At 40.3% G+C, this 25,108-nt stretch overlaps 1 protein-coding gene across 1 annotated transcript in view; it reads right to left on the bottom strand.

Annotated features, from left to right (window-relative positions):
• Window positions 1-18,099, bottom strand: part of SPTLC1 (serine palmitoyltransferase long chain base subunit 1) — a 42,883-nt gene extending 24,784 nt beyond the window's left edge. Inside the window, exons 1-5 of the mRNA XM_034774131.1 lie at window positions 17,992-18,099; window positions 11,176-11,283; window positions 7,463-7,557; window positions 2,855-2,948; window positions 466-538 (exon numbers count right to left, since the gene is read on the bottom strand). Coding sequence (XP_034630022.1) covers window positions 466-538; window positions 2,855-2,948; window positions 7,463-7,557; window positions 11,176-11,283; window positions 17,992-18,057 — 436 coding nt within the window. The 5' untranslated portion in view covers window positions 18,058-18,099. The remainder of the gene's footprint in view (window positions 1-465; window positions 539-2,854; window positions 2,949-7,462; window positions 7,558-11,175; window positions 11,284-17,991) is intronic.
• Between the last annotated feature and the right edge of the window lie 7,009 nt (window positions 18,100-25,108).

Raw genomic sequence — 25,108 nt, 5'->3', positions numbered from 1 at the left:
TTAAACAAAACAGGGTAACTAGTAGTAATGAAAATAGCTACTTTATTACATCTTCTAAAACACTTAAATATGTCTCAGTCTTGACTGGATTGTGCATATTCCCTCTTTTAGACTCAAACCCATTATCATTTAATTGTACTTATTTGGACTCTAGTTTATGCACATTCTCTCTATGGTGCCCTAAACGCAATAGGTCAAATTCAGCATTATGACTTGGCTAAAGGATCTATGTTAGCTGGATTACGCGAGAAGCGCCTTTTGTTTAAACACTTGTTTAAATTTAATTTTAGCAATGATAAGCACCACACCAAAAAGTCTGTTGTGTGTCAGCCATTCCCCGCATTGAGAAATTGAGACAGTGTACAGAGCAAGTATTTTGGAAATATCCACTACCTCAATATGAAAATCTTATTTTAAAGATGAACTAAAAGTATGTTAGTAACAGTAAAGTAAAGTTATACTTACCAAAAGTGCCGTAAAACCCTCTAGGTCCACAAGTGCCAACTCCGTACTTCCTCAAAGACGCCTGGGCTGCATTCTTTAGTGAAAACATTACATGAGAAACAACATTTAGCTTATTTCTACAATAATATATTCTGCATTCAGATTGTCAATTTTACATAATTGTCAACATTGCTATTCTTGTTCCGTATAATTTATATAGCCATAGAACCAAATGCAATTAAAATGTTGTACAATAACTTAACTAATTTTGTAAACTCATTTGCCAATGAGATTTCACTATTTTAATCAGGTATTTAAGCTTAGTTTACTGTATAAAAATACTATACCGATGGTGCACTGAGAAAAAGAGTACCTAGTAGGTACTAGAAATGTAACTTTAAAATTAAGCGACTGTATATGATTCCATGCCTATTGAAATATTAGCCATTTCAGTAGTACTGTTCTAGCTGAAGGACAAATTTATATTTCACAAAAAGGCAAAGATTACATTCTACTTCCACCTCAGAATTGTATTTACTTTTTCCTTTACTTCCTTCACACAAAGAGACCAAGGGAAGGATTTTCAAAAGCACATAATGGAGTTGGCACCACTGCAAATCTCACTGGGACAACAGTTGCCTTGAAATGTTTAATTTAATAATAATTTTAATGGTCACCTACTAATTTAAGAACTTTCATTTTGATGACAATCTATAGTAAATGTCACTCTATATATTTATGTGAAATACCAAAGTAAAATATATTCCTTAAAACTTTAGGTGCATGAAGAGAACTAGCTAAACTCTCTCTCAAAATAAAGTTTTCAAGCTGACACCATCCACCAATGACTGCACTATACACAGCTATAAACTATTTATAGTCTTCTCTGTTTTTATCAGTATCAGTTGGGGAGAGCGCCCCAAAGTGCCTCTTCTACACTTGAGGAGAAGGAGGAAGTCACTTCTATCAGATTACCTCCTTTTTAGTAAGAAAAAGGAACGTTAGATTAAACATTAATTGAAAAAAATATATATTCTGGTCTTGCAGTGGGTGTGCAACAAGATTATATATAGTTCTGAATACAACCTGAACAAGTTATAAAAACTGACTTGACTTTATCTTCTTATACAGAAAGCAGTTTGAATGGAATACTCAGGGCCATGAAAAGATCAAATTTTAAGTGCATTGCTCCCTTTCCTGCAAAGCATGGGTATGATCCTGTTAACATCTCACTATTTGGCACGCTTACTACCATGAGTAGTCTCATTGAAGTCAGTGAGCGTACTGAGAGTAGCAAGCACTATGCCACAAAGTAAGATGTCCATAAACTCCACTGTCAGATGCCACTTAGAATCTCAAAGTTTGTCACTACACTTTTCTAAAAGATACCTCCTGAAATGTTTTTAAACAATTCTCTCTGTAGTCTTCATTTTTGGTTACAAATTTAAACTTTGTCACTTTTTCTAATCAGAAAGAATGACAGGGTAGAAGAGGCTGTTTATTTCCTACAGAATTCTGTTTGGTTGTGCAAAAATTGCTAGGCCCGTATAAAAGCAAGGATAATCAAAGAAGGGGAAAATGTTAATCATCTACCCAAACTTTGGAAGAACTTACATATAGGGAATTGTCCTTTTCAAACCTATAAATGCCTCAGAATTGAACACAATTATGGATACAATTTTGTCACAGTAAAATCAGGCAAAATTCATGGAACAGTCATGGTAAAAAATGTACAAAATCAGTGTATGGTCACAGCAGGGCTGAAGCCTGAGCCTGGTCACCCAGGGCTGAAGTCTGAGCCCCACCACCCAAGACTGAAGCCCCAGAAGTCAAGGACATCTGTTAAAGTCACGGAATCTGCGACCAAATTGTATCCTTACTTATAATACACAAACTACAATGATGCATATGTTGCCATATTTAAATGCTGATTAACGTTTTGCCATTTAAATTCCTAGCACTTTCACACTTCCAGTATACACTAGAAATAACTGAGGCATAACACAAGTTATTGCAACCCTTTGTTTCATGTTGTTACTGGACTGCACTCATGTGGAAACACCTCACCCAAGAACACTTATTTAATATTTGCACAAGGCTTTGAATGTCTAAATATAAGTGCTAAATGTTTTTAATTTTGGTAATTCCTATGAAGTAGGTATATAAAGATCTTTTCTTTATAAATAAAGAAATGTAAGCAGAGGTGAAGTGACTTGCTCAAGGTCACATGGTAAGTCAACAGCAGAACCAGGCTTAGGACGTGATGTGGATGAAGACTACTACTGTGCTAAGTGTTTGTGAGGTTCACATATTTTGAAGTCATCCCCAAACGCAAGGTAAAATGGAATAGCACATTTTAAAAAATCCCTTTGTATATAACTATCTATGTGCAATCATATAACCTACTCACCTTCACTCTTTCATTATCCAGAAGTCCAAGAAAGTTAAATGATGCAAAATTTATACATTCCTTGCCATTCACTATGATTTTATGACTTGGGGGGCTACAAAAATATAAAAACAGTGCTATAGTTAAAAGTTAAATATTTGTCACTTTCATAACAGTCAAACAGTACACTGACTGTGTTTTAAAACATATTAAGATATTAGTTAAAACATGTTGATTTTTCCCCCTATTCTGCCATGTTTTCAAAGTCATAATTTTACTCTGAACCTAAAGCCATGTCTACACTACCACTTATATCAGCAAAACTTATGAACTTATGTCACTTGGGGGAGGGAGGCAGAGGCGGTTTCACTCCCCCGAGTGACATAAATTTTGCCGGCACAAGTGGTAGTGTGCACAGTGCTATGTCGGCGAGAGAGCTTCTCCCACCAACATAGCTACTGCTGCTTGTTGGGGGTGGTTTAATTATGTCGAAGGGAGAGCTCTCTCCCGTTGGCAGAGTGGCTACACGAGATCTTACAACAGCGCAGCTGCATCGGTACAGCTGTGCTGGTGTAAGCGCTCTAGTGCGGACATAGCCTAAATACAATACAAACAGATACTACACTTGACCAGAGCTCGGAGAGCCGACCACAGCATCTTGTCAAATTCCAGTTTGGATAATTACATTCTGCCTACCTAAAATCCCCTGTCCCTTAAACTACATGCAGTATTCTCTAAAGTTCTGTTCCGAACTGTTTAGGATTGCTGCTTGTTGTTTAAATAATTGCTGAGGGTGATGTATTTAAGTCGTGGTTAAAACTTCTCCTTTGTATAATTTGCAAAGTGCATTTGGGATCCTTTGGATCCTCCCACTTCGCTAACAAGAGTTAACTAAAAAAAAACAATAGTTTTGTTATAAAGCAAGATCACCTTTGCAAACACCTATGGAAAAAAATTATAAAAATAAAGAGGCACCAAGTTTATGCAGACACTCAACACAAGATGCTTTAGAATGCTTGGGAAATCTGACATGCTAGATTTCATTCTGTTTAATTCATAGAAGTTACAGTAATTCCAGGAACAGTTTTTGCTAGGAGTCAGCCAGCCAAAGAACCAGGATTTGGAAGTAAAAATCAAGCGATGACGACAAAAAATAGTTGTGGAGACGAAAATGTGACCAGAGCAAAATGTTCAGCAAAGTTTAGAACAAGCAACCTGTAACCAGGAGAATAATGAAATCTTTTACACTGCAAGCATTTTACCAAACACCGTTTCTGAAGCAATGAAAAATCTGACTATTTAAGAGCTTGCATTAGCACTAGCTAACTGAGTTTGACGCTCTTTTCCTAAATTTAGGCATCAGGCCAGAAACCCCTAATGTCTAGCCTACAAATTAATTAGACCTCTGTGTTCTGTACTTTAGAACAGTTATTACAAAATGCTAAAGACACTACTAACTCAACATTCAAGTTTCACTTACTAACAAAGTGACAGGAAGTGAAGAACTGACGTTATGATTGAAAAACACCAGTTCTGCCTATTTATGCACATGCTGTACAATATGATCCGATACTATATCAATATAAAATATCATTGCTCCAAGCTTGTCTAACCAGGGAACAAACAATAATATGTGACCTATACATGGACAATCAAAACCAACCACGGCAGCTCAAATATCCTCAGATAGTTGCTTCAAAACTGTTTTCTGACCCCAATTCACCAAACAATGTTTATACATTTTGAATGAAAAAGTTTGGAAAAAGTTGGACAAACCACAAACACAAAGAGGCTAAATTTGAATTCACTACAAATTGTAAGAAAAGTTTCAGCTTACTGCATACAAGCGTTCATAACTTTGAAAAAAACATGGATAGAGTTTTCTTCAAAACTTGTTAATTCAGAAGATTAAAACAATGAGAAAAGTCAGCAAAACAGTTTTGAAAAGTGTTCAATTAACTCGCTGTATGTCCATCTGAAATGCATCTCTAAGGTCCTGGCCATTTAAACATGCCCACAAGTAACCAGACAGGTTTAGTAGTCCCATTGAGGTCAAAGGAGTTTTCAGGTACATACGTTTTTGCAAGATCAGGGCGTAACTGTGCAGGTATAGGCTTACTGCAATGATCAGTACATTCCCAGATGCAATTTTTAAATGCTATTAACTTTGTAAATCAAAAGTAATTCCCCACTCCCCAACCCGTCAGGCCCAGTAAAGACACGCTGTTCATTGAGAACTTGCCATGGACAGTCTCTAAACTGTAGCCCTACCGAAGAAAGGTATGGTCAGATTCCTCTCTCTCATATTTTAGATTGATAAGATTTTTGTTCAAGCTTCTAAAGAAGCAATATCCTTGCTTGGGCAAAGACTAAACATGGAAAATTTCAGTCTAAATGTAATTTCACTGCAAAGTTATAAGCATATGGAAACAGGATACTGCATTCTGTAAACTACTTGGCAACCTCAGTTATAGCAAGTGCTACAAGACAAAAATTTCACAAAGAAGTGTGGGGATGTGGAGCAGCCTTAAAGCTTTAGGGTTTTTTTTATGCTCCCCAGTTCCTACAGTATCACCTATGGGACCACTAGGTATAATCAGACATTGAGTGGCCCACATTCTTACTTCATATAAAAACAAAGAATTCAAAGTGATGTTCATGGAATCTATGTGTATATTGATTGGATAATGTCTTTTAGGGTCCTAAGATTCCAAATCTGTGCTTGGGGCGTCCACTGATATTTACGGGAGTTGCACGTACAGACAAAGGCAAACACTGAATTTCATCTTCAACATAAAATACAAAGATATATCAAAAGTTATAAGAAAACAAGTAATAACATTTTATTAAAGTTAACGTAGAACAAGTACTAGTGTCTATAAAGTTTATTGTGGACTTTTTTTGTTTCAGGGATATACTTCATTTTTAGCATTTGTATTTCCAATATTTCATTATTTTTCCCTTAATCATTAAGGTGCACATTTGCTGAATGATAATTCAGCATGATCCTGTCTAAATAGGCTATCTTGCAATTAGTTTCCCTACAAAGCATAGTCTATTATATTTCATGAATCAGTTAATTCAACATAGATGCTCTTAAAGTGGTCTTTACATAGCTTTAGACAACCAATTTTAAATTAATTATTGTTCTTTGTTAAGAAAATGCTCTGCATCGCTGGTTTTGCCATCATTAACAACATTAGCTGCTGGAACTTTTGGTTAAGTAACAAACTCATCTGTTCAGGTCAGACAAGAATCTATGTAATCAAACTGAATATGGCATTAACACGAGGTATAGAACTGTCTTCCACAAAGGAGAATACCCCCACCATAATGTGTGTTAGACTAAATCAAGAGGTTTTCATTCTACTTTTTAGCAGACAATATTTCATACTTCCTAAGGTACTGTCGGCTACATGTGCTTCAAATCCACAAGCTATACTAAATATGGCAATAAAGAACCCCCACCACATATCATTATAATTAAGAGATGCATTACACACACTTTTGTGGAAGACTAACATCAAAATCACAGAAGGAAGACTGCCGTTACTGTCAACAGGCTACTTGAATCACTAATTTAGCAGGGAACAAGATGGCTCTTGAACTGCCAATAGGATATGGAAATTTTCACTTGTTTATTAATTCTGAGATGTGAACTGGGCTGTCACGCCAGAGCGCCACCGAAGCGCCCCCCCCCACCCCAAAAAGCAGCATCCAGAGCACCGCAGAAGCGCCCAGGGGCAGTGGTCAACTGGGGGCCCCCCGCACCTCCCTGATGGTGTTCCCAGCAGAAGGTGGGGAGGTGGCAGGGGAAGCCCCCAGCGCTCCAACCCATCCCCAGCAGAAGTGCAGGAGGTGGCGGGGGAAGCATCTGTCTACATGGTGCATTAGTCCGCACCAGGGTGTCACACACTAATTGGCTAGTGCACATTGGTGTAGTACCATTTCAAATTTATAGACAAGCCCTAAGATGTTATAGCCAAGATTTCAAATGACTCCACTTTTGAGAGCCCAGCTTGAGATACCTTAAAGTAGTCTAATTATAAGAAAGTGCCAATCCTCTATAAAAATCAGGTCCCTCCAGGTGGAAACCCAAAAATTATTAGTCGCTTTTGGAGATTTAGGCCTATACCTTTAAAAAATTTGCTTCATTTTGGTTATTAGTTGTCAAACAGAAAAGGATCCTGAATAAGATACCAAGATGAAGCCCAATTACCTAATACTTTGCCATCCGTGATTAAAAAGAGAATTAGATTCTCTTTACTATTGTATCTCCTCAGAAGTTAATTCTGTTTCAACAAAGATATAATGAACTTTGATAGGAGGTTTCAGAGTAACAGCCGTGTTAGTCTGTATCCGCAAAAAGAACAGGAGTACTTGGGGCACCTTAGAGACTAACAAATTTATTTGAGCATAAGCTTTCATGGGCTACAGCCCACTTCTTCGGATGCAATTATGATAGGAGGCTTTAGCATCAGTGACAAACCCAGTCCTGTAATCCTAACATACAACTCACTCACAAAGATATTCCAGGAACATTAAAATCCTCCTATGTTTAAAAACAGAGACATTTGAAAAGAGATTTATATTGAAGTTGAACACAGGACTATTTTGTGCTAAATTTACCCTGAAACAACATTGTAGTTGAGAGCTGGATGATCTTTTGATACAGGAGGAACAAGAGGTTCTGGTTGCCACTCTTCAATCAATTCTTCCTTTTCCTGAAAGGATCAGAAGTCAAAATACCCAAAATTTAGTATCTTTCAAATATGATTTCCATTATAGCAGATTATGGTATGATAAGCAGATGGGTATAGTTCTAGCCAAAAGAACTATATCAACATGTGGCACCCTTCCAAGTCAATGCTGAACTACACCTCTACCCCAATATAATGCTGTCCTTGGGAGCCAAAAAAATCTTACCACGTTATAGGTGAAACCACATTATATCGAACTTGATTTGATCCGCCAGAGCGCGCAGCCCCTCCCACTCCCGGAGCACTGCTTTACTGCGTTATATCTGAATTAGTGTTATATCAGGTCGCGTTATATTGGGGTAGAGATGTATTATAATCAAATACTATACAGAGGGGCTCTGCACTACTTGGGGTGACTTTGAAAGGAGAGATCCTGGCCAGATCTACTCATTAAAGATCTCATGGCATGTTTTGTAAAAGAAAAGGTGTTGACTCAGCATCCTGGTCAAAATTTTAACTAAGGCAATTTCTTCCTGATTACCAACTAGCAAAATCACCCTCTAATTTAATATTAGATATAGCATTCCTCACTTCCTGTCCTCAACCATTCTATAGCACTATTAAACAAACAGTTCTTGCATTACAGTGCTAAGTGAAGGGACACAATAGAAGCAACAATTACTAATCAAATTAGCATAATCTGCACATTGGGTAACATCAATAGAATAGCATGTCATAACTACTAATCCTCACAAACACATGCAAGGTAGGCAAGTGTTCCTGTCCATTTTTCAGATGGAGTAACTGAGGTCATGTCACTTGCACAAGGATACACAGTGAATCAGAGTCAGAACCAGCATTAGACTTCAGGAGTTGCTTAGTTCAACCTAGTCCTATACTCTCTAATCCCTGAACCACAATGACACTAAGTAGAGCTATGATATAAGCATTAGCTATTAAAGGGATGTTAAGTTTGAAACTACTTTTAACTTATTTTAAAAGACTAACTAAATCTGTAGATATGGAGACTAGAACTGACAACCTCCACTCTTTGGTTTTATAATTTAAGTAATTCTCTTGCAATGAACGATCCCCATACACAGGATATGGAAAAATAACTAAGGCTACATTTACACTAGGATTGATATTGCCAATATATCCTATTATTGTTCTTAGCACTAGTGCAAAAAAGGCTCCAGAGGGCTGCTGGCATTTTAAGTACCACGCTGTCTAGCCCAGCTACACAATGCTTTAAACATCAGCAGCCACTAGGGCCATGAGTTCTAAAATGTAACACCTCCCTTAACACCGTTGAAGAGTAACATTTCCTAAGAGTTATTTTCCAGGTATAATAAAATCCCATCCTTGCGAAAAGACAAAGAAAATGAGACACTCCTGATGATCTATTCACAAATGCAAAACAAACAAGCTTTATGATAGTGGATTTTCACATTATTATTGTAATTAAATGTCAATATAAACTGTAAGGCTAACGGAATATTTAAAAACTACATAACCTACTTATTGATACTTATTACAGGATTACTATTTAAGAAAATCCATTATTTCAGTAACTTCAATTTTTGTATGAAGATTCTGATGCAGAAAACTCACTTATATTTAAAGAAAAAAATTCAGTCTAAATGACAAAAAAGATTAGAAATTGGAAAGGGAAGTGTACACAATTATAAGTTTATTTTGTTGTAGTTTCAATATTTTCTTTTTATTTAGACGATGAATGATTTTGTTTTTCAACTGTGACTGTTTACAGAATACATTTCATATTTGAAGAGGACAAGACCTTCTGTATCAAAATATAAATGGCCCTATGTTTCAGAAGAGATTTTCTTAAAATTGTTTTAAGAAAATGTTTAGATAAAACATTTGATCTTGTACATGTTGTATTTCTTATTGGAACTAGGCCCAATGGCCCTATATTTGAAAGGAAATAAACTGACATAAATGTGTGCAACAACATTAAGTCTAAATATTTGTTTAATATTTAGAAATAGCTACAATCATGTTAGAATGTGTGCTTGGCTACTACTGAGATTAAAAGCTAGTGTGCTCATGAATGTAATTATAGCACATGCATTAGATTTCTTCAGCAGTCTGTAAGGTTTTAAGAATTCTTAAATTCTTATAGTTTCATCAAGTATTTAGCTAGTGTCAATGCTGCTAGCCTAGCATGTTAAGGGTGATATGCTATGGATTTTTTTAAACTAAATATCGTAGTTTTAATACTGATCTCTCTGTTCTCAAACTTTCAATACAGTTTATTGCTGTGCAGCATTGTCCAGCAATATCCATATTCACCATTAACACATAAGCAGACCTGGAAGATGATGCCTGAAGGGTAAAGGCAGCGTCATAGTGGTGGACAGAAGGTGAATATTTAAATTATAAGATAAAATTATATTGGTTAAAAATCTCAGGAACCCACGACCCTCAATACAATAGCCTATTGGTGGCAACACTTCTAGCCTAAGCAGATCCACTAAGGCCTCTCAGCCCCTTATTGACTACTAGGCCTGGTCTATACTGTGGATGGAGGGGATCGATTGAAGTTACGCAACTTCAGCTACATGAATAACGTAGCTGAAGTCGATGTACTTAGATCTACTTACCACGGTGTCTTCACTACGGTGAGTCAACTGCTCCTGCTCCCCTGTCGACTCTGCCTGCACCTCTCGCGGAGCTGGAGTACAGGAGTCAACAGGAGCGCGCTTGGGGATCGATTCATCGCATTTAAACTAGACGTGATAAATCGATCCCCGCTGGATTGATCGCTTCCCGCCGATCCAGCCAGTAGTGAAGACATACCCTTAGATACCAGTACAGAAGAAGTTATGCGGACCTCCCCACCATAGTCACTAGTTTTTAAGAATATAATGGCTTTGAGCATCAGGTGAAGTAGGAGAACCAAGAAAGAGAAAAATGAAGTACAGATGTTTAATTCTGATACTTACACATGCTTAACTTACGTACATATGTAGTCCAACTAGAGTCAATGGGACTACTAGTGTTTAGAGTTAAGCAAGAATACAACTGTTTGAAGGAATGAGTTTAAAAGTTAAACAGAATTTTGTCCCCACTGATGTATAAAGTTCTCAATCCTCTCTTAAACTTGCTAATATCTGAAGTGTTAGGTGCCAGTATTTTATTCTGACATTCTATTTCCAGACTGATTATTTAGCAATTGCTTTCCAGGACAGCAAAATTCAGCATGAATTTCTCCAATGTTGTGTTTTTTTGTTTTTGTTTTAAATCTACCTGAAGTTTCCATTGTTAAAACAACTCTGTTCACAAAGTAGAGCTGATGCCAATTTCATCTCTCTAGAAATTTAACAATTAATTCAATTCCTTCAAATTTCTCATTTGTAACTTAATTTTTAGAAAGTTTTCCTCTAATTGGTGTAATATTTCTAATCAATTATTTTTCCTGCCCAAAACAAAATGCATATTGAAAGATCTCTTACTCGATTTTGGAGTCACTAGAAATATCGCCTTAGCACAGTGGTTTCAATTTGTGAGGTGATCACACCACATTCCGAGTGTCACAACAGACAAATGTATTAGCATTATAAATTGTTGCTATAAGGAAAAAATCTGCATATTGGGAAGAATGTTATTACAATATACCTTAGGTGTGAGGTCAGACCGTTCTTGAAGTTTATAGGTTTTAGAGAAAAGAAGTCTGATTATCCACAGTATTAGAATTCCTTCCAAAATAAGATGGTAAGCAGGAGCCTAGAAATTAAAAAGAGTCCATATAAGATTCAGTTTTAATTAACTGGTATTTTTCCTTTCCATTATTATAATTCTAAAAGAAACAAAGTTGCCTTGCATCAACTAGAACTGTTCATATATACCTCCTTTATTAAAAAAAAAATTCATTCATATTCTCTCTCTTATATATATATATATATATATGTATGTTTTATGAAAGTTCAAGGCTTTGCAGATCCTGCCTACTTAGTGTTAAAGTGAACACGGATGGTCTTATCCTATGTGTTAGTGGAAGACACAATAAGATGCTCACAAAGTTGATATGTTAGGCAGTTTCAGTTCTAAAAAGGTGCATGAGAGGATTAGCAAGTACATCGCAGGTTAGCCTAAATTACACTGGCAAAGCTGTGGATAGGGAGTTTGTATGGAAGTGAATAGCATACTTTGCTGGCTCAGGGTCACTTTTAACTGCATTAAATTAATACATATATTTAAAATATTACACAGACTCACCGCTAGACAGACTACATTTGATTAAATCTGTAGCCGAATTAATAGAAATTGCATGAGGCTAAAGCCTGCCCATGTAAGGAACAAGTTCATACTAGACATAAACCTAATTCTAAAACATCAACGCTTGATAGCTCGTTTAGAACATAGGTTTAGCTATGTTTAGCTGATGTTGTGAAGGCCAAGACTATAATAGGGTTCAAAAAAGAACTAGATAAATTCATGGAGGATAGGTCCATCAATGGTTATTAGCCAGGATGGGCTGGGATGGTGTCCCTAGTCTATGTTTGCCAGAAGCTGGGAATGGGCGACAGGGGATGCATCACTTGATGATTACCTGTTCTGTTCATTCCCTCTGGGGCACCTAGCATTGGCCACTGTTGGAAGACAGGATACTAGATGGATCTGTGGTTTGACCCAGTATGGCTGTTCTTATGTTCTATTTTAACAAGGGTCCAGTATACAAAGTGGACATCAGTTATTTTCCAAGAACCTGATACAAACACCCTTCTATCCAATCCATATAGGAATATAACTGTGAGAAGCTATTTCCAAAAACAGTTTAGTATTTTGTTAGTATAGGACCTACAGAAATGGAGGAATTGGAATACAGATGCACTGAGAAACAAAAGTAGTAACAAATATCAGTACAGATATTTTGATAGCGACAATAAAGGTGGTAATAAGGACGTATGCAACACATCACTTCACGTGATAACAGAAGTTGGCATTTGAAGAGCACTTTTAATTTAATCAAGGCAGAAATTTCCCCGAGGTCACATGTTAGTAGAAAAGTTGGAGATGAATCCCAGATCTCCCAATTTACAGCTCCATACTTAACCTCTAACACTCCTGTTCAGTTCTACTAGTGATAATAACTAGGGCCCTACAAAATTCACGGCCATGAAAAATGTGTCACAGACCGTGAAATCTGGTCTTTTGTGTGCTTGTACCCTATACTATACGGATTTCATAGGGAGACCAGCGTTTCTCAAATTGGAGGTCCTAACCCAAAAGGGAGGTGCAGGGTGGGGGGTCACAAGGTTATTTTGGGGAAGGGTCACAGTATTGCCACCCTTACTTCTACGCTGACTTCAGAGTTGGGTGCCCATAGAGCAGCAGCTGTTGGTCAGGCGCCCAGCTCTAAAGGCAGAACCCTGCCAGCAGCAACACAGAAGTAAGGGTGGCTTGGTATGGTATTGCCACCTTTACTTCTGCGCTGCTGCGTTCAGACTGGGCTTCCGGCCAACAGCCGCCGCTCTCCAGCTGCTCAGTGCAGAAGTAAGGGTAGCAGTGCTGCAACCCTTCCTACAATAACTTTACAACCCCTAACTCCTTTTTGGGTCAGGACCCCTATAATTACAACACCATGAAATTTCAGATTTAAATACCTGAAATTTACAATTTTTAAAATCCTATGACTGTGAAATTGATCAAAATGGACCATGAATTTGGTAGGGCCCTGGTAATAACGGTAGAAGTGATATAGTAGACAGGCATCCAGAGCCACCAGAATTTAGTAACTGTAGTGTACAATTCTGATTAGAGCAAATTCTAGTTTAAAACAGCAATAAAACAATCCAGTGGCTACCAAAGCCTTGTTCCACTATGATCATCAGAGGAGAGGATCTGGTGGCATCAATTAGATAATTTCAACATTCGATCATTTGGGGGAAATAGAAGAGAGGGTAGATAGTGATTCCCTCTGGCCTTGTCGTCAGAGTACTGTTGTGAGACCTCATGGTCTCCCTGTTTGTGCTAACCCAAAAGAAGCAGAGTACCAGGAACGATACAGCCACAAGATCACAGTAGCAGAACACGTAAGCAAGAGGAGACGGAGGCAGCTCCCCTCCTGGTGCTGCTGACTCCTGACACTTTTACTTTTCCCGCAGGCAAGAAGCACCTCCTCCCCTGACCTTCTTTTCAGAATTACTTCCTTGGTCCAGTATGCCTCCCGTCTGGGAGAAGCCACACCTTTTAGGGGCTGTTTGTGGATGTGCAAATACACACAGAGACCCAGCCAGAACAGGAATTTGGTTACACTAAGACAGCACTGCACAGAAAGTAGGGTTAATATTCTGATGTGAATTATCAGATTTAAAGTTTAAAAACTAAACATGCCTGCATGTTCTTCATCTAGTTCAAAGAAAAGGATTATATTTATCATACAAACAGACCTAACTCACAAGGAGCAGTGATCTAGAGTGAGACTTAGGGCTTATCTACGTTTACTGGGGCATCCACGAGCGGTGATCAATGCATCAGCAGTTGATTTAGCGGGTCTAGCGATAGCTCTCCCGTTGACGCCTGTACTCCACCGGATTGAGAAGAGTAGGAGGAGTCAACGGGAGAGCGTAGTGGGCCCTCGCAGTAAGTATATCTAAGCTATGCCGATTTGAGTTACACTATTCATGTAACTCAAATTGCGTAGCTTAGATCGAATTTCCCCTGTAGTGTAGGCAAGGTCTTAGTAAACAGGGAACCGAGAAGAGTAGCATTCTGAAGATACTCTTCTGTATTTCATTGCTCAACTTCTTTATTAGCAGTTGGCTCTGAAAGTGATCAAATGAAATCCAAAACCCACTAGCCATGGGGCAGGTTGTACTACCTAAACAATTACCTAACTTATTTTGGCTCACTTACAAACAGAGTGCTGACTGAAAGAACTGTAGATTCAAGAAAATAGCATCTTTGTACTGAAGTAAGCATGGGAGACTCTGAAGTGAGCTTCGATTTTAATACATGCTGCAGCTTTCCCCTCCCCAACATATTTTGTGTGCATGTATTTGTTTAAACTCTTTTTGCTAGTGTCTTCTGCAAATTCTTCATATCAATTCTCATTCTGATGACATCAGGTTAAAATTTATCTAAACTATTTTTTTTTCCTTCAGAGATAGTGCTGGAGGGAGGTTCTAAACTCAGATGTTTTTAAAACATCTGGACCACGGGCAGCCAGTGACCCAGCCGACCGGGGAGGCTAACCCTGGCCCTGCCCCTTGTGCCCGAGGCGCCACTCTGTGCGCCTTCCCCTCACCCGCAGGAGCCCAAAGCACCTCCACTGCAGCGCCCCCCCCCCCCCCCGGCCCCAGCACTGATGGCCGGGGGGCAAGGCCCCAGCACGATGCAGCCTCAGCATCCACAGCCCCTGGGCAGTGCGGCCACAGCGCCCCCAGCCTCGGTGCTGCAGGTGGCCGGACAGAGTGGTCCCCGTACCCCCAATCCCGGTGCTCGGGCGGCTGGGTGACGCAGCCACCGCACCCCCAGCACCGGGGTTCAGGCGGCTGGGTAGCATGGTTTCTGCCCCCCCTGAGCGGCCCCCAGTCCTGGTGCACAGGTGGCCAACCCTGGAGCACAGGGCAGGCAGCGCAGCCCAGCACCAGCCGTCCCAAGTCCCTGCAGGAGGCATGCTGGCCTGCAGGCGGGGCCACAGTAGGCTATTTGGGGAGGCACAGCCTCCCCCTGCCTACGATACCAGCCACCCATGATCTGGACATGTCACTTAAAAAGGATGAGCTTTACAACCAACAAATGAAACGTGTTACAGTAACTCCTCACTTAAAGTCGTCCTGGTTAACATTGTTTCGTTGCTGATCAATTAGAGAACATGCTCGGTTAAAGTTGCACAATGCTCCCTTATAATGTTGTTTGGCAGCTGCCTGCTTTGTCCACTGCTTGCAGAAAAAGCAGCCTGTTGGAGCTAGTTGGTGGAGGCTTGGAACCAGGGTGGACCGGCAGCCCCCCCACCAGCTCCCTTAAGTTCCCTGTGCAGCAGACGCCCAGCAGGCTATCAGTTGCCGGGCAGTTCAGCTGTCCCTCTCCCCACTGCTGTGTGCTGCTCCTGCCCGCTGCCTTGGAGCTGTTCCCAGGAGCCTCCTGCTAGCTGTGCGGGGGGGGGGGGGGGGAAGAGGGGTTCTAATGTCAGGGTGTCCCCGGCCCCTCCTGCCCCCCACTCCTTTACCCCATCTCCACAGATTAGGGGCTCAGATGGAGGGAGCTTGCTGGCAGCAGCTGCTGTCTCAACTTGCTGGTCTACTTAAAAAGGCAATGTACTTAGAGTAGGGTCTGCGTACTTAAAGGGGCAATGCTCGCCTATCTCTCAAACACGGGGTGTCTCTCTCTCTCTCTCGCTCTCTACCATGCTGTCTCCCCTCTCTCCATTCACGCTGCCTTGTAGAGTATGAGACTAAGCCTTGAGGGCTCAGCTGAGTGCTAGTTCATCATTTAGCAGTAAGGCATTCCACCCTCTGACTTTACCACCTCAACCAAGCTCCACAATCATCATTGTTATGTACAATATTAAATTGTTTGTTTAAAAAACTTATACCATGTATGTGTGTGTATAGTCTTTTGTCTGATGAAAAAAATTTCCCTGGAACCTAAGCCCACCTTATTTACATTAATTCTTATGGGGAAACTGGATTCACTTAACATCGTTTTGCTTAAAGTAGCATTTTTCAGGAACATAACTACAACATTAAGGGAGGAGTTACTGTACACAGTGCATATCGCTGGCAATGTATCTTTCACTTGTAATTTGCTGGTCTTTTAAGAACCATGTTAAATGACCAAGCTGTAGGAACAACTAGGGGGAAGAGAGAGACCAACCAAAAATGCCATTAATGTTAGAGTTGCTGCTTCTTCTGTGAGCAGTACTTTTCATTGCATGACATGCTAGGTAACTCAAACAAGATTCCTTTACATGGAAGTAGGTCACCACCTAGATTGTGTGTGAGATAGAAGAGATTAGAGCAACACCTTTACCTATGAAGTGGCAACCAGGTCATCAGTTTGCTTCTAACACAGAAATGCCTGTTTCTAACAGTCTGGAAATAATTACCCATTTCCCAATTAGCATAAAATGACAATAGAGTCCCTTTTAAGGGAAAATAAATTCAGAGTTTGAATTCATAAATCTTTGCCTTTCAATAATTGTAACAACGTGTAAACTAAAGTCTCTTGTCTTATTGCCTCGACTCTTTTACCAAAATGGTAGATTTTGCCTCAAAAAATAAATGTGGCAAAAACAGTGTGTACCAAAATATAGCATAGAGTTTAACAGCAGAATCATCATCACAATATGGAACAAACTGCCTCCAAGTCAGAAGTGGCCCATAATGCTGACTAGCACATTGCATAAATTCTCAAGGTGAATGTGAAGCCCCGCCTCAGATGGATACTAGATTTACCTTGAGAGACACAAATGTCGCCATACTTTAACTTTGACCAAAAAATGTCAATATAGGAACTGCTATTAAGGACCAGGCCCAATGTCCATCTAGTCCAGCGGCCTGTCTCTGACAGTAGTTGGTACCAAATGCTTCAGAGAAAGGTGTAAGAACCTCACAATAAGCAGACAGGAAGTAATCTATCCCCCACATTAGGTCTCATGTTAGTGTCTAATAGTTGGAAGTTGGTTCATACATGATACATGAGGTTTAATAGACCATCCAAAACTTGATAATAAATTATGACAACTAAGGATTCCCAGGAGTCATATAAATGTTCAATCTCTTTATGAATCTTTTTTTTAAATTCTTGGCCTTCAATGATGTACTGTGGCAGCAAGTTCCAGAGTCAAATGATAGGTCATGTAAAAGACTAAGCCCTTTTATCAGTTGCAAATTTCCCACTTTTTATTTTGGCCAAACATCCCCTTGTACTTGGATTAAGGCACAGGGACACACTCCCACTCTACTGCATGTTATTTTTTATCCTGTGATCCCCTCCTCTGCAAGGTCAGCAATCCCACTTCCTCACACCCTGAGTTTATCCAGATCACTAAGTCATTCTCCTTGTTCTTTTCTGAGCCCCTCTTAGGTCTGTGAGAAGTGACCAGTCAGTGCTGCCTGCTCCAGTGGTCTTATGATCAGCTCTATCATACCCTGCTGGACCGATTCACTGCCCCGCTCTTTGTGCGGCCAGTACAGCCTGGTGCTTGGCTCCTGCTGGAATCACCCATGCCACACGGTCCCCCAACCCCCCGCCAGCGCCCGCCCCGGCCCGCCAGTACCACAGGTACCCCCGCCCCAAAGCAGCCCCCCCCTAGTACCATCAGCGCGACACAACACCTCTCCCCCGCGAGCTGGTGTCACCCAGCGCCCCTCTCCCTCAGGTTGAGCTCATCGCCCCGGCGCTCGCCCCATGCGGCAGGACCAGCCCCGCTGAAGGAGAAGGGGGGGGAGCCGGACCCGGCTCGAGCGGGGCTGGGGGAAGTCTCACCTCATAGAAGGCCTGCACCATCTCCACCAGCACCCACTGCTGCCCCATCCCCACCGCAGCCGCCATCGCCAACCACCGCTTCCGGTCCCCCTGAGCGCACACTGACGTCAGCCGGCGTGGACAGGAGAGAGCGAGCGGCTTATACGTCACCAGGCCGTGGCCACGCCCCTCTCCGCCCCGGCAGTCCGCGTGTTCTAGACCAGTGAGAGGAGCGAGCGGCGTGTGTGGTGCCCGCCGCGGGATTCAGGGCTTCCTCTGACGGCTGAGGCGGGACTGGGGGTGGGGAGCGCAGAACAGCGGGCGGGTGGCTGGTCTGGCCGGAGCCACGAAGCGGGGACTGCGGGGGGAGCACCACACGGGCACGCTCAGTTCATAACTGGCACATTGTCAAAGCCCCGTGTTAGCAGTGAGGTGAGGGAGGCAGAGGGGTTGGAAGCCCATGAGGAATATTCCTCAAGGAAACACGCTTTAGTATTAATTACAAAGAGAAAGGCACAACTAACCGGCCATTTTTGCTAACCTGCACTAGATATTGGCCCAGGTTCACACAGGGTATATTCCAGCTGGGACAGAGGGTTTTAGAGGGAAAGTCCCCCTGGGGGTGGGTGCGAAGAGTTTTCCTGTATATAAGGACAGTGTTTTCCCCTTTTGAAATAGGTGAATATAGACTGTATACCTTGTGTTATTTTTACTTAGTACATTAGTTGGCAGCCGGTTTCAAGCGGAGTGCCCCAAGGGTCAGTCCTGGGGCCGGTTTTGTTTAATATCTTTATTAATGATCTGGAGGATGGTGTGGTCTGCACTCTCACCAAGTTTGCAGATGACACTAAACTAGGAGGCGTGGTAGATACACTAGAGGGTAGGGATCATATACAGAGGGACCTAGACAAATTAGAGGATTGGGCAGAAAAAAACCTGATGAGTTTCAACAAGGACAAGTGCAGACTCCTGCACTTAGGACGGAAGAATCCCATGCACTGCTACAGACTAGGGACCGAATGGCTAGGTGGCAGTTCTGCAGAAAAGGACCTAGGGGTCACAGTGGACGAGAAGCTGGATATGAGTCAACAGTGTGCTCTTGTTGCCAAGAAGGCTAACGGCATTTTGGGCTGTATAAGTAGGGGAATTGCCAGCAGATCGAGGAACGTGATCGTTCCCCTTTATTCGACATTGGTGAGGCCTCATCTGGAATACTGTGTCCAGTTTTGGTCCCCACACTACAAGGAGGATGTGGAAAAATTGGAAAGAGTCCAGCGGAGGGCAACAAAAATGATTAGGGGTCTCGAGCACATGACTTATGAGGAGAGGCTGAGGGAACTGGGATTGTTTAGTCTCCAGAAGAGAAGAATGAGGGGGGATTTGATAGCAGCCTTCAACTACCTGAAGGGGGGTTCCAAAGAGGATGGAGCTCGGCTGTTCTCAGTGGTGGCAGATGACAGAACAAGGAGCAATGGTCTCAAGTTGCAGTGGGGGAGGTCCAGGTTGGATATCAGGAAAAGCTATTTCACTAGGAGGGTGGTGAAACACTGGAATGCGTTACCTAGGGAGGTGGTGGAGTCTCCTTCCTTGGAGGTTTTCAAGGCCCGGCTTGACAAAGCCCTGGCTGGGATGATTTAGCTGGGAATTGGTCCTGCTTTGAGCAGGGGGTTGGACTAGATGACCTCTTGAGGTCCCTTCCAACTCTGATATTCTATGATTATTTTAAGCATTACAAATCGCAATACGCCTCTTTTTAACTTCCATGTCCTTGTGACTGTTGATTTATACAATAATTATAAGGATCGTACAGCAGGAGAAATTTAGTTTAACATTGGTTTACCACTTATTCTGATTTAATGGTGTCTTATGCTTGACAGAAGCAGAAGTGGATAATCAAACTCGACCTATAACTATGCCAAACACAGGTACAGAATTCCAATTTCTGCTGTAGCTCAATGAAAGGACAGCATACAGGGGAGATACTGAGCAGTGATAAGGGAAATATTAAGCATTGAAAGAACAAAACACAACTTTAAACATTCCTTGATCCCAGAACTGGAGGAAAGAGATAGTCATGCTAAGTAACCTTTCCAGGATGAAAATATAACAGCCATGCTAATCTCAGGGTCATCAGAGAAGAATAAGAGTACTTGTTTTGGCACATTGACCCTGTTAAAGTTGCTGGACAACACAACACTTAGTTGCTTCTAGAATCACAGGAGAAGAGCTCTAACACCCCTCAACTTCTTACTTAGGTTTTGAGATGCCAGTTTATAAGCCTGAACACTATTCATTTGTTTCTTTTTCGTGATGTTGGGGCCACATGCTTGAAACTTGCTTTAAAACAGTCTCTGGGGTTAGTTTTGTTTGTTGTCACTAATTTTTTTTATTTAGAACATATTGGGTTTGGTCATTGCATGAGTGACTTTATCCTGGAAATACCCTGTAATTACTAAACATCCTAAAAAAGTTATATGAACTTATATGATTGGTTCTTGAGTACATTATTTGGCACGATGGCTAGTAGGATGTTGCTGTGTAGAATCTTTCCATTTCTGTTTTTCTATAACAGTTTTGATAAATGCCAGATGTTTCTAAACAAGCACTTACAAATCAAAATTTGCTTATTACCTCCCTTCACCCTTCCCATGGCCCTCCTTACAGTTCAACGTCTCTTTATCCCAACTTAACCAGTTCTGAATAGTAGAATGATTTTATTGTACTTTAAGATATTAATGATACTTATTACGCTATGTATTCGCTAATGCCATCTTTGCTATTATAATAGTCTTTTAAAATTATATAGTTATTTAAATAGTAATATTAGTATTTTAAAATTATATAGTTATTTAAATTCTATATCTAGATAGCTAGATAATAATGCAACACCTGTTAAAAGTTTAATGACAAAGGTGAAATCAGGTGACAGTAGGAATAACTTCTCAAGGTGAACTGAATAAACAGATAAAGAGACAAAATAACTTTAAATATAGGAATTTTGAACGTAAATGCAAGTAAAAGCTAAGTGCTGCATAGCCAACTGTTAAAAGTCAACAAATGAGTTTCACAATAAAGGCTGTTCAGGAAATATGGAATGTGCTAGATTCTGGTCTTAATTACAGCTGTGTTCTGGACTTTACAAGATAACATGGCAGCAAAAAGGGGGAATGATGTATGTAGTTGTGGGCTGCATACACAAAGGCATCAGGAACAGGAAGGTAATTGTCCCCTCTCTGTGTACAGCTCTGAGGCAACTGTATCTAGACTATTATATTAATTTGTAGGTACCTCATTAACCAACAGATGGTGACAAATTATAGGGTGTGAACCCACAAAAAAAGAAAAATAATTAGTGACAGGAAAGAATGACGTGAGAAGAGATGAGAGAAGAATAAGTATAGCTTTTCTAAATGATGACTATAGGGGGGAATATGATAAGAGTGTACAAATATTGAAGGTTGTAAACACCATAGAAGGAAATGAATTTTTTTGCATAATTAAAAAAGGAGTGTAAATAGGAGAGGTCGATTATAATTAAGAAATGGATATTTTGTTGTTTGGTTCAGATTTTTAGAGCCCTTTCCATGATACTATCTGAGCACCTCTTGTGAGTTAAAAGATGACATTGTTCCCTCTTTCCTGTCATCAAGAATCCAGCTTAAGTGGTGTGCTTTGGTTTGGTTTTTAAATGCGTCTGGCAGAATGAGGGTACTATTTTGTGAAACATTGGGTTAAAAGGCAGGTTTTGCTTTTAACTCTGACTTCAGCAAGATTAGAGATGTTCTTAATGCTTCTGGCAGTGAATCCCACATCCTTGGTTCTATCTCTCATAGTCATGTGCCTATCCCAGTTGTTTGACAATTTCATTGTTCCAGTGGAATACGGTTGTTATGGGAGGTCATGGTCACAGAAGCAGAGGCAATCACTCTGGTATCTAGAACTAACTTCTTTAAGACTGAGTATCAGTTAAATCTTCCAGAGTGTGGGATTCATTGGGCCATATAAGAATGGCTATATTGGGTCAATCAGTGGTCCATCTACCCCAGTATCCTGTCTTCCGAAAGTGACCAGTGCCAGACGTTTCAGAGGGAATTAACAGAACAGGGCAATTATTGAGTGATCCATCCCATGTTGTCAAATTACAGCTTCTGGCAGTTAGAGGTTTAGGGTCACCCAGAGCCTAGGGTTGCATCCCTGACCATCTTGGCTAATAGTCATTGATGGACCCATCCTCCATGAACTTATCTAATTCTTTTTTGAACCCAGTTATACTTTTGACCTTCACAATATCCCACGGCAATGAATTCCACAGGTTGACTGCATTGTATGAAGAAGTACTTCCTTATGTTTGTTTAAAACCTGCTGCCTATTCTTTTCATTGGGTGATCCCGGGTTCTTGTGTCATGTGAAGAGGTAAATAACACTTCTGTATTCATTTTCTCCACACCATTTATAATTTCGTATCTCCCTTTAGTTGTATCTTTTCTGAGATGAATAGTCCTAGTCCTCATACAGAAACTCATCCATATCCTTAATCATTATTTTGCCTTTCTCTGTACCCTTTCCAATTCTGTTATATCTTTTTTAAAATGGGGCCAATCAGAACTGCACCCAGCATTTAAGTTGTGGGCGTACCATGGATTTATAAAGTGGCATTATGATAGCTATCCTTTTTCTAATAGCTCTTAACATTCTGTTAGAAATCTCCCAGAAGTGGTAGAAAGCACATCAGATGTGACTTTTAGAACTAAATTAGATAAAGCACTAAAAGAACAGGGAACAATCCTCTACTGGCAGGAAGAAGGACTGGATGATCTAATTGGTTTCCTATAAATTCTATGACCAAGCTCAGCTGGGAGTTTGGCATTCAGCCAAGAAGATATCAGCATCAAGCAAAGAAGGTGTCCTAACTCAGTTGAGAGCTTAGCCTCAAGCCAAGCAGGCATGCCCCAACACATAGTAATAATGGAAGGCTATTCTGTGGGAAGAACGTGTAAGCCTCAAGAAATAAGAGTACTAGAATCTCAGGTTCCACCACTCTTGCCTGATGATACCAGGAAGGAAAGGAAGGTGACTGTTCATATTGTTATTTAGACTGATCTAGCATGATCTGAGACTACAAGCTACTGAATATTATAGAGTTATAAGTAAAGAACTGAGCCTACCCTCTGATAAAGCCACTTTGAGCTATTTCAGTGGCACAAAGCAACCTTAAAGAAAGCTGCCATAACCAGTCAACTGCTTTTTTTCATGGCTTTACACCCCCTCTACCAGTCCCTCTGGTATTGGGGGAAGTGTTGGGACAGGAGGCGTAGTAGTCACAAAGTGCTGCATTCTAGTTATCGCCGACCAGTGTCATGGCTCCTTGGGGATAGTTGCAAACTGGCATAAATTAGAGCAGCCTTGATCCTGTTCTAATTTATAATGGGGGCTGAACTGACCCCCAGCTACTTCTGGTGCTGAGGGAGTGCAATGGTTGTGTACTCCTACCTTTGTCCCCTTCTAAGATCCTACACTAACAAGAGTTTAGCTGGACCCAAAGATCAGGAACTAAGTGCTTATTTACAAGATTATATATTTTTAATAGCTGTACTATAGACTATATTTACTTTCTACTTCTGTTTGGATACAGTGGGTATTTTACATACCCTATCCTTCTGAACATTAAAAATAGTAATAGATCAATTTTTAATCCTGATAACTATTAACCAACAGTTATAAGGTTATGAGGAATTATAACTGAGGAAGGATTCATCCTCAAATCTATACAAAGCTAATCTGTTGATTAAATATAGAGGTATCAAAAAGACAACTCTTTGGCCTAAGTAATTTATTTGGAAAGCCTCTCCAAGCTGTGGGTCTTTGGCTTCTATGTAAATCAAGCCTTTGGTGTCCTGAGTTGAGTACCTAAAACTTGAAGCTTAAAAATTAGTGACCACTTTTGAAAATTTGGTCATAATTTGTTCAGAAGCAACTTTGGTCTAAGTCAAGCTTTTCTGATACTAAGCCATCCTGCAGCTGGTTTAGATAGAAAATGAGACTCTACAAATCTTGCTGTCTTCTTTGGTTGTTACTGGAGGCAACATTGATAAAATATTCTGCATTGTAGGAGGTAAAAGAAAGAGTCAGAAAAATATTTTCCTTTTTTTATTTGTTTAACAGATGTCTTTAACATTAATACATCTTTTAGGCTTAAGAATTTATTTTTCCAAAAGCATCATCAGTAATGCTCCCCATCCAGCAAAGGTATATAAAACTCAAACACTTTGAAAAAAAAAATCATGCTCAGCTGGATTTATATCTCCATCATCTCCTGTCTTTTTTGATTTCTCTGAACTGATGAGACTTGGAAGGAACTTTATCATCTGATAACTGGCTTGGACCTTTGACATATCCCCTTTTTCCTTTTGATGTTTTCACTGCTTTAAAACAAGCTGTCAATGAAAACTTGGGCAAAATCTGTTTTACAAATGCCTGTGCTAAATCACATAACACAAGGAAGTTCAAATGGAAGGAGTTATTTAATCCATTAATACCAGCTGTTGGAATTTCCTAAAGCTTGCAGTAAGGGTTGTAATGCTAGTAGGTTAGACGGCATCATGAGTGCTTAAGATTCACAGCCACTAGTATAAATGAAGCAAAGGACGGTGATACAATCATGTTTATCATAACAAGCACATGTAGGAATTTAGACTTGATGCCATCTCCAAGATAGCATCAAAGTAACAGTAGGAAAGCAATACTATGAAAAAGTCTTTTCTGAACCTGATCTGTGATGTGCTGAGTCATTTCAGCTTGCAGTGAAATTAATGGGAGTCACAGCAGCTGTGCATTTGCAAGATCAGGGCCCTGAGAGAAAGAGAGGCATTCTATGACATTACAGACAACTGGTCTGTATACAGCCAAAAAAAGAGAAATTATCATATACTGTTAGTCAAATTAGTATTCTAATATACTATAAAAACATGTTATAAGTGATTATTTACTTAGCTCTCTTTCACAAAGTGTGCACACCCAATGCAGTGGGCACATACATAACCATTAAACTATAAACAATTAGTACCCATGTCTGATTAACTGAAACCCACCCAAAAAAACCTGTAAGATGCTTCCAAACTTAGAACTCTCCTACCATTTC

Source organism: Trachemys scripta, chromosome 6 (genome assembly GCF_013100865.1).
Source record: "Trachemys scripta elegans isolate TJP31775 chromosome 6, CAS_Tse_1.0, whole genome shotgun sequence".
NCBI lineage: Eukaryota > Metazoa > Chordata > Testudines > Emydidae > Trachemys > Trachemys scripta.
The sequence above is the reverse complement of the archived record's forward strand: the minus strand, read 5'-3'. Positions and strand labels throughout refer to the sequence as shown.